Source organism: Rhipicephalus microplus, chromosome 8, assembly GCF_043290135.1.
Source record: "Rhipicephalus microplus isolate Deutch F79 chromosome 8, USDA_Rmic, whole genome shotgun sequence".
Classification (NCBI taxonomy): Eukaryota; Metazoa; Arthropoda; class Arachnida; order Ixodida; family Ixodidae; genus Rhipicephalus; species Rhipicephalus microplus.
The window spans coordinates 20205704-20220976 of NC_134707.1; the positions used below are offsets into that span (position 1 = coordinate 20205704).

Sequence of the window (15273 nt, forward strand, 5' to 3'; positions counted from 1 at the left end):
AATATGTATAACAAAAAAGTGAAACGCCACCTTACAGCAGTAGGCCAATGCTTACTCTACATGGATACAAGAGAGTGTATACAAAGTCTCTCGGTCTTTGAAAGCTAAAGAGATGTATCACGTAAATGTATCCACGTGGACGCTTAGCGATACTACACTATTCCTACGAGTAACGCCTATGAATAATGATTGATTTAACGGAACATGTCCTTGTGATCTTGGAAAGCTGTGGTAGTTGTAGTATTTAACGGTGAGAGTGGAATAAAAAAAAATTGGTGTGACAGATAGAGGAGCGCGAATAATTTTGCGCTAAACTTGAGCACGGCATGTTAAAGCTATTGAACGCCGCTGCCACATTAGAGGTGAACGTAACGCGCGTGCTTTCTTAGCTTTTGGCTGATCACGATTTTTCGTGTTCCAGGCAAAGCAGGCTAGTTGTTATACCATTGCATAGCTATTTTGGTGTGTATAGTTGATATGGGTCAAGGCGACGCTTTCGGTAAGGTGTCCATCGGGCGTTGTGTGAAGGCGTTGACAGAATTGCAATTCATCTATTGAAAACACGCCGAAGAGGACGCACGCTTTGAAATGACGCGTTGGAGCAAATTATCTGGGATCCGTCTATTATGATTGATTGCTACATTTATTGAGGAACACTCTGAGAGAAAAGCAGTAAATAAAAAAGGCGTGTTTTTTTTTTGCTGCCAATTCTTTTATATGGGAATGCATTTCTTAGTCGGGCTATGTCAGGCATCCGGCGTTGTCTGTGGCGTCCGCGGCACCTCGTCACCCATAGCAACAGCTGCAGCCGCGCATGCTTACCCTTCTTTCTAGCAACCTGAGAATGTGCTGCGAGAGAGTGTATGAGAGGGTAGGTGCAGTTCTTCGCCGCTCTTCTCTCACCGTTCACTCTCTTTCTGCCCTGCGCCCCACTTTCTAGTCCGCCTGCACCTCACTCTCGACCGATCGCTGACTGGGCGACTCTCAAGAGCATCCGAAAATGTGCGGTTGATAAGCCGCTATGAAACGCCAACACCGAGCTGGGAACGCTGTTCGTTTTGTTCACTTTATAGTATTTTTTACCGGGCACGCTATCTACTAGGGCTGAAAACGCATACCGTTTTTTTCGTGACAGAAAAATGACACGTGCAGCGAACGGCACTATTGTCTGCACGGTATAAGAAAAAAAAACATTTTTTTCTAACGCTTGGTTCTCACGCGTGAACCGCCGCAGTCGAATCCTCAGAATTCCCTACTGGGAGGGGGGGGGGGGCAATTTTTACTTTAAAGTAGGTGACAGCTGGGCCGCCCGGTGCTTTATAGCATATTACACGATGCAGCGATCGCGGATGTTGACACCCATCTGTAGGCTACTTTTTGCGATAAGTCACACGCAAGTGGTTTCTGACCTAAATATTTTCGGTATTTTGAATACAAATTTCAGTTGTCAGTAGGCACTTGTGTTGTTCTTTTCTTCGTTTGTTGGTGTTTGTGCACTTTCACCGATTGCTTAAAATATGTTACGCAATCTTCGTTTTCTTTATCAATACCTGCGCTTTTAAGTAAATTCAAAATTGTCATGAATTTATTTGTATTGGTGAAACTTGGGAACAATGTTGTGGTACAAATCTTCTTTTTGTGTCGCAGTATTCATTCGTTCAGACTTGACGTTTGGGTATTTCTGAATGCGAAGCACACGCATCGCATGATCAAACCTCCGCTCCTCTGTAGCGCAAGAAATCACTGTACCTCTCGAGTTCGTATCTCTAATAAGGAATTACGCCTGTAAAAGACAGAAACACGTCAAACTCGAATTCGTACAGGTTATGAATATTTTGGCACGACAGTGTTTTATACCGAGCTCCACCATAACTTTACTTATCAATTTTCAGCACGGGCAACACGTTGCTGAAAAGCACGTTAACGGACTAAAAATAAAGAAACCAGGAGTAAAGCTTCAGCCTAAAATCGGAACCCCATACTCTCGGTTCGCGGCAGTAGGTGGTCGGTGCTCTACCCAACACGCCACAGAGACACACACGAGTTTCAACAGACGAGCCTTATGCCTATCACCAGACAGATTTAGTTGCGCGTCCATAGCAGCCGTCCGTGCCAGCCATTTGCAATGAGAGGCTGCATCCATACGGCTGCTGCGGACGCACTACTGAATTGTCTACCGATTCTCTCTAACACTGCCTTATACTTGCAGGGCTAGGCGTGGTTAAGGTCGCTAGATAAAACAAGTTTTCATCTAGTGGCCTTCGGCGTAACAGGGTGGTGCCGCCATCTCTGAGCGGTGAAGTGAAGTACCGCGCCATGACGTTTCAAGTGCCAATAAACAGTGATATGAGGACGACGTAGTCAACACGCGTTCACATTATGCTTCGAAGAGCCAGGAAGCGGCAATGGTCTCCGCATAGGCGCGTTTACATTTGGCTTCGAAAGGAGCAAAGCGGCAAATCTTACCGGAAGTTCACTCCCTTCACCACCTAAGCGACCGAAAAACCACGCCCCGAGGGTCACGCGAATCTATCTGTCCTAGACCAATTTTTCGCCTCGAGATACGCCTTTCCGCTTTATGGCTTTGAATGCACTAGCTCAAAGCACGTGATGTGACCAACCGATCGCAAATTCAACATGGTGGCCAAGACGTCAGTGGTGGCTCGCGTTGGTGCAATTCTAAGCTACCCGTGCAGCAGGACGAAGTTCATGGCCTCGACAATCACGCGTTCATCGGCAGCCTGGTTTGGATTGCGGTTGCTATAACACTCGAAGTAGAAGAAGGAGCAGCACCAGTGAGTCGGCATGCCCCAACGTGTCTTGGTTTTCACAGCCGGCTTAATCTACCACCAACGCTGCCGGTGCGTACGCTCCGTTTGTTTCTACCGGCGTATCTCCCGAAACAACTTTGAAGAAGTGGAAACTGTTAGCTTTCAGTGCTCTACACGAATAACTTTGATTCGGTACAAAGTTTCGTGCTCTGAAAACGGGCAAAATGGAATGAATTGTGAAAGTAGCGGTGGCATGCAATAGGGACAGAAAAAAAAAATTAACGTTTTCAACGCATGGTGTGGCCGCCGCTCTGACGTTTTCAATTTTGCTTTCTTTGGAATGTGCCAGGAAATCGCTCGCTTAGGCGCATGAGCAGCCGGAGAACCACGCCACGAGCCCGATGGGGAAAAGATCAGTCCAAGACCTCTTTTTCCGCTATAATGCAGAATGGCTCTCCGCTTCATTGAAAGCCGTACTTTAGTTGCACCACCTTTTGAACCATGTTGTGTGATCAACCAGCCGCGATTTCAACATTGCCCCGCCGCGGTGGTCTAGTGGCTAAGGTACTCGGCTGCTGACCTGCAGGTCGCGGGTTCTAATCCCGGCCGTAGCGGCTGCATTTCCGATGGAGGCGGAAATTTTGTAGGCCCGTGTGCTCAGATTTGGGTGATCGTTAAAGAACCCCAGCTGGTCGAAACTTCCGGAGCCCTCCACTACAGCGTCCCTCATACTCATATGGTGGTTTTGGGACGTTAAACCACCATATGAGTATGGTGGTTTAACGTCCCAAAACCACCATATGAGTATGCGTTCACAGTAACGTGAGCGCATGCTCACGTTACTGTGAACGTGAGCATGCGCATGTGTGTGTCTCCATCTATAGAGATAGAGGCTGGTTTGGTTCATTGCACAACTAAAGGTCAGTTAATTGCCAACGAAAGTTAGTTGATATCGATAGTAATCAACTCCAGCGCTTACAAAAGAATGAAGGACTCGCATGGGTACAGCCCCATGTCGACTGCGGCTGTACTTCATTTAGCAGAAAAAAAAAACATATGCGACGAAATCTATCCGCAAATGAAAGAGGCAGTAAGTCTCTTCGAAATTGTGTCCAGGAAATACTTAGTCGTCCTGCTTAATTTCGGCGACTAACGTCACAAAATGTCAGAATGGTAGTCAATTCGTCCGCTAAGGGTGCTCGGCTGCTGACGCAAACATACTGGGTTCGATCTAGACTTCGATGGTCGTATTCAAATGCCGGCGAAACGCCAGAGGCCCATAAACTGTGCGACATCAGCGAGCTTTCAAGAATACCAGATTGTCAAAATTTCTGGAGCCCTCCACTACCACGTCTCTGATAATCATATCGTGGTTTTGAGACATCAAACCCCGCATACTATTATTAACTAGTCAGTCTGTCGTGCTGGTTTATACTACACACTGCAAAAAGCAGATCTCCAGACAGACAGCTTCTTGGGAGTATTCCTGGCCTAGCGACGCCATTTTGAATTTCGGCTTTCATCGCTGCTATCATTGATGCCGGGCAGTAAAATTGCAATTTTCTGATCAGGACAATGTTGTGTCAAACATGTTGCCAACCCTTTATCTCCAACGCCAAGCTCATTCGAACTACGCCCCTGCAACGCCTGTGCAAACTGCTAGAAGAACGAGCCTTCTAAAAACGGAGTCCTGGTACGTCTGTTTTTGATGTTATATTGCAGCACGCAGGTTTCTTCTATGACACAATAGACCTGCTTATATGAGCCAGCCATCATTGTTCCTTTTTCTGTCTCAGCTCTTCCAAAACATTATTTCGAAAAAAGAACTCCATTGAATTGCAAAGAAATCCCCTATAATAACTTTCCAAATTCATGTTGGGCTGTACATTACCCCCTTTGAAGCACGCGGTGACCACTCCTACGTTAGTACAGTGTGAATAAGGCTTAGTACCTTGGGTACTAAGCCTTATTTCACAGTTCTTGCCACGACTTGTGATATGCAAGTATGATAGACGCTTTCGGCCATACCTTGAAGACCTAAAGTATCGTCATTTTGAGAGCGCTGGTACTGGTTAATCTTGAAGGGATCTCTGGTGATTGTAGTGTATAATAATTTCGCGTGTTTTTCTTTCCTGCCACTTCGAAGACGAAACACCTTTAATGTGAGAGGATTCTTATAGCTTAGAAGTGTGGTGGGTTGTGCTAATTGGTATCACATTACGATTGTTATAGCGTGAGATCAAAACGACGACAAAAGGAGAAGAAGAAGAAGAGCACTATAAACTACACGAAAAAAAGGCAGCACAACGACACTGGCACAAAAGCACACAGGTACGACAAAGTGCGCCTTCGCGTGTATTCTTTTTCGTCTTCGTTCTTTCGCGCGAACTTTTTCTGAAGTTCCACTCACTTCATTGTCGTTTGTGCTGTCATACAACTATTTATTCAACGTATATACAGCACTGATAAAAACATGTGGCTGGCCCATTTGGCACATTCTCCAGCATGTTTTAAATTTAACGCCAAAGAAAAATAAGCACTTGACAGAATAAGCACCTGTAATATTTTCGTGCTCTTTAGTGCTGAAATGAAGACATCCTGCCATGACACGGGTTTCTTGAGGCCCGTATGAGTTGCCGCGAGAACTCAATTTTCAGAAATCACCCTGACAATGTCAATTTCAATAACCCTGGGCTGAGGAAGTTGCTGTTTTTCTTAAGCCAAACACAAAACAAGCTAAAAAGCGGAAGCCAAGCATATTTTTTTTTTACTCTCTATATGCTAGACCTCGAATCAGTGAATGTAGTGCTCTGCAAATGTCAAAGATAAGTGATCATAACTGGTCTGGGACTATTCACATTCCTGGAAAAAGCTATTGCCTCAATGTGTGGGAAGGTATGCTCATCTCGGTGCTTGTCAGAGGCTTTTGGTGCTATATAGTTCTGTGTGAAATATTATACTCATGTTCTACAGTGCCGCATAGCTGTTCCTTGGGCTCTTAGAGCCATACACTTTATTCTTGTACATGAAGGAATTTCTCGCAAAAGTTTGAAGTCTGCAGAGTTCATCGTGTATTTAGGTAGTGTCAGGTCTATGGTAAGTAGTATAAGAATGTAAGGTGGTTCGATTACTGTGACTCCCTGGCCATGACACGAATAATGGGACAATACCCTCGTGTACCTCGTCAAACCCTTTATGTCTGATACGTGAGGCACACACTTGTATACAACCAGCGGGTATGTGCCACAGCTGACTGACGATTTACATATGCCCAGGAATAGCGAGAACAGACATCACTCTAAACAATTTTACACGCTAAAAGGTGTAAAACGGGTGTACGCATTAAAAGCACCCATATGAACACCCTTTTACGCCCCATTTTTGACATTTGAGATGTTGGTAATTAAAACACCCCATTTACACCCTTATATTTGGGGTGTATTGAGCAAGGCTACAAATTATTGATTGATATGTGGGGTTTAACGACCCAAAACCACCATACGATTATGAGAGACGCTGTAGTGGAGGGCACCGGAAATTTCGACCACCTGGCGTTCTTTAATGTGCACCCAAATCTGAGCACACGTGCCTACAAGGCTACAAATGCACGACATTTTCGGGCCGTTTTGCTTATACTGTTGGTATACGTTAACCATCTTGATACCAGCAAGGCCCCCACTACTACCTGCTTGCGAGTCTAGTAATGAATCGAAGCAGAAAGTAGCGTGACCGAAACGCAGTTTTCATCGATAAACCACGCAAACTACTATAACATGGAGGATACAATAGGAGCGACACTTGTTCAATAGAGTAAGGGCCAATTCTCCTGTACCTGTTTCTTTCATCTGTGTCATTGCGTGATTAGTCAACACTCACAAACTACACTGATTTACCTGAACAAGTTAATGTTGCACACATTGGTGTAGCCATGCATAGAACACTCCCCCCTCCCCCCGTCCCCCATAAGATCGAAGCTTTTAAAGCTAGAGATAAAACAACCACCACCTGCAAAAAAAAACAGCACAGTTGTTTAGCCATAGCCACCACGTCAGCAGGCCATCAGGTTCCTTAGAAACATTGACTTCATGTATTTTAGCAGGCACGTTTTATTTAATTACTGTAGCGAATGTTCATCTTCATGTGTCCTTAAGAGTGCGTCATGGAAATCAGGAACAGGACACCGACCATAAAGAAAAATGCATAATAAGGACATTTCGGTGACCTTGACGCAGCCTTGCTCACAATGACGGGAGCCTTGTGGACTAAATTGCGAACAAAGCTCTCCTCAGGGGAGCCGAAACGCATTCTCTAGTTCTCTCTCTCTCTCTCCCTTTTTTTTCTGGATCCCCTTCTTTTAATTTATGTAACTTCCCCAGCAGACGTGCTTTGGTCAAAGCCTTCACTTTGTAGGTAGTGAGAAAACAGCATTGATGAAATATTTTCAGCTGTGGTCTTGTTCCAAGGACTGCAAGCTAAGTACAAGTGTATTGCTGCAACGTGAAGACAGAAGTAGTAATTAACAGGTTGAGAAAGTAGCAGCAGGCCAGTATTTTTATTTACTGCACGCCGTAGCGTTCCTTTTCTTTCTTGTTATTGCTCGCTGCCTAAAAGCGTGCAGATGCGCGTATGCGCTGTCGTCTTAGTCTTCCTAGCAGTACGCACGTGGCAATATGTTCTCATCGAATAGTGTGACGGCCGATGCATGCAATGTTGCAATGTATTTACCGAAATGAAAGTGCTGATGAAATATCGCCTGCGTGACCTTGAATGTGCAGTCCCTAAAGACCCATGGAGATAAGCAAAAAGCATCAGCTTAGCTTTTTTACCAAAATTCACTACATTAGGTCGGTGAAAGTGCGCTAAACATTGCTCCTGAGTAATACAAAGGCGCGCTCTGACTAGTAGCTCGTGCTGGCCGCACTGCACCGTCACAAAGTTCACTGCGATTCAGATGCACTGTTAAAGAACGAGTATAACGCAACAGATCGCTGCCGCAAAAAAAAAAAAAAAAAAAAAACAGCGCCCGCGCTATCAGCGGAGGGCCGGAGCTAGCGTTCAACCGCATCTAGCCGGTCTGAGAGCGCCACAAGGCGCCATCAAGTCTCGTCGCCGAGACAACCTTGGCTGCCCGCCTTCCTCCGTGGCTGCCCGGTATTGCTGCGCGCCGGGCGCACAGCGCGGGGAAGGGGTCGACATCGTCTTACATGTCACTGCGTGCGCTGGCGATTAACCCTTCCGTGTGTGTGGTGCGCGTGGCTTCTCGATCGGTAGCGTTTAGTAGTCGGTGTTTAGTTTGAAATGTGCCTGCGCTCTGTGGTCCACCAGTGTGTTCTGTCAGTGATGATTATTGCGAAGGCGCACCATCCTGAAGACTGGACCTGTGGATTCATATTGTGCAGCACTCGAAGTGGAATGGTGAGTACCGCTGTCACGTTGTTCCGTTCAGCGCTTTGTTAACTGCGTGATTACGAGAATAACGCTTTCAAACAATTTTGTTTTCAACTAGTTGATGACAAATCAGCATATGTTTACTTAGCGAGAATATTTGTCCGAACTGTTTCACGGGGATGATGGCGAAGTGTGATTGTGGGCAAGTTTTTTTGTTTGTTTGTTTAGATTGTTTGGAGTACAAAGCAGAGTGAGCGTTCGCCGCTGAGGTTCAGCGAAGAAATTGAACAGATTTTTGCGGTGCCCTTTGTTGGCAGCCGTTTTTAACGGGGCTCGCTCGTGCTGCACATCAATTTTAGTTTACTAATTAATACATGTGTGGGGACGGCGCCTGTTAGCTCTAAGCATCAACCGTGTGTAATACGCATATGCTTGCGCATGTCGCTAGTTCATTTACTTTCTTTTTTTTCTTATTGCACAAAAAGACCGAGAACGGAAAACAAGGGCCTGGTGTCGATGTCGTTGTTTTCGGTTCTTTTTCGTTTTGTGCGGTAACAATACCGTGATAACTCGGGTTGATGCATCGGGTGACAACACAGCATGTTGTTTCGCGTTAGGTGCGCCTCGCGAAGTTTGCCTACTTGCTAATACATTCAATTTCGTTAAATTTGTCTTCACCGGTATTTTCGTTCACCCGCAACGTAGCGTGACACTGCCGACAGCCGTGCCTATGTAGCGGATCGAGCACTGAAGCTGGACTTTTGTTTGAACAGACCTTTAGACATGTGTGTGTTGTCGAATTGCCTACTTGAACAGCGCAAACGCTTGTTCGAACATAACTGCTAACGTTCGAGCACATTTTATTCAGATTGTTTCCATCATGTGTAACTTTCAAAATATTCTTGTTATTCAGAGTTTTGTTGCGATCGCCTCGCTTTGGCGTTTAACTTCGCTAAGTACTTCAGATGTTAAAGGTATTTTTGCTATGTCAAGCGTATTATTAGTTTTTTGTTGCACAAAAACACTTTAATGTTATACGTACTGCACGGTATCTGGGCATGTGTTGCAGCCAAAATGTAAGACTGGGCAGCATATCTATCTGAGAACACAACACGCACAGCCACTGAACAGCGTACGCTGCATCGGGAAGGAGTTATGCTTTCTCACCCTGAGAGCTTGATTGAAACAAATGGCCCTAATTTAGCAGTATGCAATGGTCATTGAGTGAAGGTAACAGGGTCACTTTATTCTACATTTCCCAGCCAATTTTGCTGCTATGGCAAATGTGTTTGAAAAAAAAATCGTGCTGATATAATGCACTGAAAACAGTGAACTGCTTGAATATTTTGGAGAGAAAAAAGTTTTTGCTCACGTGGTTGCCTTTCAAACTTTGCAGACTTTTGTTTGAGTGTTCATGTGAAAAATAAAATATTTTACGAGTACCGCACCTTTTTTTATACCAATTTTGGTACAAGTTAAGTAAAGGGGCTTATGTAAGGTGTTTGAAACTCAGCAATATTAATACACATTTTCGGCCACATACGTCTGCAAGATGTTAGCCAAAGTGTGTTATGTTTGCATTTTCTCATTGCTATACTGCACTTTGTATGAATATCTAATCCCGGTGAACGTATGGGTGAATAACCCTGAACGGGTTAATAATAATAGTGAACGGGTGAATAACCCCGGTGAACGTATACGAATTTCACTTTGTCGGCAAATGCTTGTACTCAATTAAGCCTATATAACGGCAGCTCTGAGTGAAATGTGAATTTTCACCTAACTCAAGAGTTGCTTATACAACGCTAAGTTTTTCAAATAAGCCCTGAAATTTATGGCTCTTTGCTACCGAAGAGGCATGGCCTCTCGCTGTTTCTCTTGGCGAGATGTACGCGCTGTTATGTAAGATATTTCAACACCACCTAGCCAAATGAAGTACACTACCAACTCGGGGGCATCATCTTTACTTCAATGTCTTTGGGTATCGAGGTGGTGGAGCAAATTAAAATGTTTCTTTGACCTTCTGTAATACTGGCAGCTTCCTGTGAAACTAGCACCAGAAAAAAAAAAACACAGCGATCGAGGAGTCTCGTTATCCGTGAACGAACTGTAATGAAAACGTTATAGCCAGCTCCTAAGAAGCGACGAAAACTAAACCTTGGAGTTGTGTCACCGGAGCGTCACTCGTAGCGTCGCCATCGGTGGTGAACGAAGGCGAATATTTATTGAGCTGAAGACATCTCCTGCTCACCAAGCTATGGTTGCACAATATGTGGTTTAAGGAGGAGGTGCCCTCAGAACAAATGAATACAATATAAACCTTCGCAGAGTGAACACGTGAACATCTATTCACTGCTTTTGCGTAACAGACAGCCAATCTAGCCGAATGTAACGACATACAGTACATGCCAAACAATCGAACATAAGGCTGATACAGCCCAAGCAGAAAATGTACCATCATTGCGGCGTTACAAAAGAGAGCCACCGCTGTTCGCGGCGAAGCAGCCTAACCTCACCGACAAAGCTACGTGTTTTAGGGAGCTGCACCATCCCTAAAACGGCAGCGAAACATCTAGGTCAACCCGTCCGGCGTACATGCCGGAGCCACGATTGATATATGGCGCTTAAAGTTTCAAAACCACCATATGATTATGAGAGACGCTGTGGAGGAGGGCTCCGGAAATTTCAACCACCCTAGGGTTTTTTGACGTGTGGCCAAATCTGAGCGCACGAGCCTACAGCATTTTCGCTTCCACCGAAAATTCAGCCGCCGCAGCCTGCATTCGATCCCGCGACCTGCGGGTCAGCAGCCGAGTACCTTATAGCCACTAGACCACCGTGGCTCTGTTGCCATGAGGCCAAAATGAATTGAGAAGGGGTGTCACATCTCTATCACTAATATTATCAAAAGCGTCATCTCACTGGCCGTTCACAGAAATGTGAGGCGTTAAAGCATATAATGGGTCACTTTCGTCCATCGCAATGACTATAGTCCAGAAACAGCTCTATTTCGTGAAAGGAGTTAGGGGAGAACAAATACCCATGTTACGTCAACACACAAGGAAGCACGGTGCAGCTTCGTTCGGTGTCGCCCCCTAAGGGGAGTTGAGCACCACCTCCAGATACTAATAAAGTTCTTTGCCTGTTTGCCTGTCGTTCGGCGGATCAGAAAGAAGCGTTAAAGAGAAAAGCAGAAAAGAAAGTCCATATTCTCGCAACATGCATCACCAGGCCAGGGCGCCTCTCAGCCCGTGAGCCAAAATGGTTGCTGCTCGGTTGTACCGGAAATTAAACACTCTGCCTTCTGTATGCTAAGCGAATGTTCTAATGACTTGGCCATCGTTTCTTTGAAGAATTACGTCACGCTGATGCGATGACACCCTTCACCTCTTTTTATTTTACATTTTGTTTATGTTTCACGCAAAAACCTTACGTGCCTGTGTTGGAACTCCCGGTAGCAAAACTTGGGCGAGACACTCGAAAAAGCTCACGAGGGTTTAGCCGAAAAAACCACGTGACCTTGTCAGAGTGAGGACGTCACATTATGACATCAGAGATCGCAAACACTTGACATAGTGATTACATCACATGACACTGCCATATCTCGACAACCACTTTTTAACATGGTGGGCCTATTCTAGAGGCAACCGGAAACAGTGGGTTCAGCTTTACGATAAGACTATCAGGCGTCACCTGCTGCAATGACGTCACAAGCTGCATGTCTCGCTTCGTAGCATTTTTCGGTTTGTCTGGCTCCGCTAGTTAGTGTGCATGCGTTGTTGTTCAAGTTTTTATACCTTTCGCGTCACGCAGCTGTTTTAGGCTTCACAAGCTCGATTGCAGCCCGGGAAATCGACGAGTCACTCGTTTTTCTTCTTTTAAAAGGGTACTGCTGGCGAGCGGCCACATAAAGTATTGCATGCGCTTGTGCTGCTTGAAGTGTGTGCTCTCTGTCTGTTTATGTTTTCATTCATGCCCCTAGCCGTCAAACCACTCCTTCTTTGCCCTTGTGTACGACAGCATAGCGGTTGTGAACTGGTTGACTACCCGGCCTCCTCGCACAATATTGTGCCTTCTTGAGAATTACACCAGTCGTTGATTTACGTATGACTGATCCTTATTATCAGCAACCTGCACAGCTAAGCTTATGCATTGGGGGTGTTCGTCGATTCACAAAAGAAAGATTTATGTCGTAGTATGCACGTTGCAATTGTACGTTAGTAGGCTTTTTCTACACGTTGACAGAGCCAATTTACTGGTGCTAAGACATTCAAAAATTGCAAAAATTCATCGCAGCACCCATATTTTATTTATCTATTTATTCATTCACAGGATACCTGCGTTGCCTCGATGGTGTTATCGCAGGGGAGACATATTTAGTGTAACATTCTACATTTTTTAATGATAAACAATGAAAATAAATGAAACAGGGAAACATCATGGTAAACAATAGGTTGTTAGCGTGTTCAAAGCTAATAGACAAAAAGAAACTAAGACAAATACGCATTATTGTACACACGATTCGGAATAAAAATTCTAGTTATCATATGCAGAAACATAGCTTTTTTTGGTTACACGTACAGAAAGTACAGTTCACGGGGGGGGGGGGGATTCAATAAATAATTTGTGTTGCAACTATGCACGTGTGCTTTCTAGGAGTGGCTATGCCTAATTAAAATGAATGTTTCTGACATGTTGAACACCAATGCCTGTTTGAATGTAAAAAAATGACGGTGGAAAACTTGAGCCCCGAGTTTTTTTTCATGCTGCTAAAGCATTTCTGCCCACCAATTATTTTTTAATTCAGGGACATTTTCTAAATGATCGCAGGTACTGCAGGTGAATAGTGTCACCTGAAATGAAGTTCTTTTATTGCTTGCGTCAGATACCCCTGTTAAGGGTCCGAAATCATAGAGATGTATTCTAGAATGAATTTATTATGCAAAAAGTACAGTGTTCCTTTCACATCTTTTGACGCTGATTTGAAAATTTTGAGGATGAACAACTACATTATAGTCACTTTTGATATTGTGAGTTGGATATGTATAGTCCATTTGAGTTTCTATGAAAAGTAAACCAAAGTAAACAAGTAGTGCTAGATTAGGCCTCTTACGCCTACTTCTTAGGTAACTAGGGTGGGTGACGACTGCCCCGCTGCTTATTCCTGAGCCTAAGTTTATGCCCCTATATACTACGGTTCTGTAGTTGTAGCAGTGCTCGAATTTTTCGCACTGCGCGATGACGCTGGAAGGAATTGAAGCTACAGCGGCCGCATTTTGATTGAAAGGAAGCGCCTAATTCTCGGGAGATTAGATGATTGTGCACGTCACGGGACTACAGGTGGTTAAAATTTCCGGAACACACCACAGCGGCGTCTCTCACTATCGTATCGTGTTGTCTTGACGTAAATCCTCAACAATTTCCTGAATCTTCCTGGGACGGACGTTTGGAGAAGTCATTTCGACAAGACAGGAACATCTGTCAAAACAGTGGCTCCAGTGACACCCCCCCCCCCCTCCTGCTCCTCCTCTGAATTTTTTTTTTTAATTTTTCAACCAGGAAGCTTCTCCTGAACCTTCCTCTTTTGTATATTTCAAAGAGGGAATTATATTCTGGCATATGCTTTAACACGTATTTCAGGCGTAGATGCATCATTGTGAATGAAGGCTTCCTCTCACTTCAGTGATTGACACCGGGCTAGACACTTGTACGTCTCCAATCGGAACAATGCTGATTTTAAAGTGTGAGAGAAAGTTTATGTCAAATGCTTCGCTAGTTAAGGCCACGTCTGAAAAATCCCATGAAGAAGCGGTTGGGGGAACAAACTTTCTAAAAACAGCATCCTCAGGTGTACATTTTTAAATCTTATATTCCGCACGCCACTTGCTCGTATGTCACAATAGACCTCTTTATATGAGTCACTGCACATTTTTTCTTGATTCCTCGTTATAAAATTTCATAAAGAATGCTTGAATTGAATCATAAAGATATTGTCTCCTATATTTACTTCCCCATCCGTGCTGGGACCTACAAGGCTGGCTTCTAAGCACCGGGTTGTCTTTTCTAGGTTAGCCGGTGAGTTATTGCCACGAGCACTTACTTTTCGAGGTTCGTCCGTGTCCTATGGTGTCCATTTATACGAAAAATGACTCGTTTCAGCAGGACGCCTCGTATTCGCAATGTTCGTAGACTGTCGCGCCACCTAGCGGAATCCAGGAGCGTTCTTTAGCAAGAAATTCGCGTGTTCTGGACCCTCCTTAAAGAGAGTGTCCAGAACACGCGTAACTGAGGCGACCTAGGTCTTACAGACCTCAGAAGTGTGGCTAGGATAAGTGTTTGGCAATATTTTCAGGCTGGAGAACGCAATATTTTTGCCGCTGCCAAAAGCAAAGGTAGAAAAGGAAGCCACGCTAGCCTATTTAATTCGCAATTCAGTTTGATATTCATAGAATCATTGAATCGAAAGCCTATGTAAAAAAGCAAGGGGTACTTCATTTGCATTTAGATTTGTCATTACCTTTGTTGCCGAAGCTGGCGCAGTGTGCAGTTACTATAGTGCTTGTGACATAAAGAACTAAATGGTTATAATAAGTTATTTGAAGTATCCACAGTACTAATTAAAAAGTGTTGTATAGTTTTTGTGAAAAGACCAGAAACTTTGTCGCTATGCGGCATCCATTATGACTAATTGAACAGAAAAGCGTGGATTTCACGCATTTTTATGCCAAGGATCTGGAGATCAAACTTGGAGCAAGCAGAATAAATAGCACGAATAACCCTGCCCATCACAGCAATTTATTGCTATTATAACGCATATCTTTAACTCATTATTTTACGGCCAGTTATGCTCTGTTTTTTGTGAACCAATTAAGATAATCTAGTCAAATTACATGTGACAGTGCTGGAAAGAAGCATTCTGCAAAAGGTGAATAAAGCAGTTTAAAACTCATGCCGGAACATACCACATCCAACGTATCGTTATACTTTGTACATCATTGGCCAAAATATTTAAATCAAAATGATACTTGGAGACTGTGGCCCAAAATTACGCATAATTTGTCATTAGATGAGTGTTTGCACACTCTTTTTTGCAATCAGTGCGCAGATAGGACAA

The 15273-nt window shown here is 44.2% G+C and overlaps 1 protein-coding gene across 4 annotated transcripts in view; it reads left to right on the plus strand.

Moving 5' to 3' along the window:
• The first annotated feature begins 7870 nt into the window (after positions 1 to 7870).
• Positions 7871 to 15273, plus strand: part of LOC119165248 (venom protease) — a 112047-nt gene continuing 104644 nt past the window's right edge. The window contains exon 1 of one of the 4 annotated variants that reach the window (XM_075871243.1): positions 7871 to 8186. In XM_075871243.1, the coding sequence (XP_075727358.1) occupies positions 8070 to 8186 (117 nt within the window). In that variant the 5' untranslated portion in view covers positions 7871 to 8069. Of the gene's footprint in view, positions 8187 to 13751; positions 14235 to 15273 lie in introns of those variants that run through there. The other 3 variants (XM_075871248.1, XM_075871244.1, XM_075871245.1) reach the window with 3 other exon arrangements.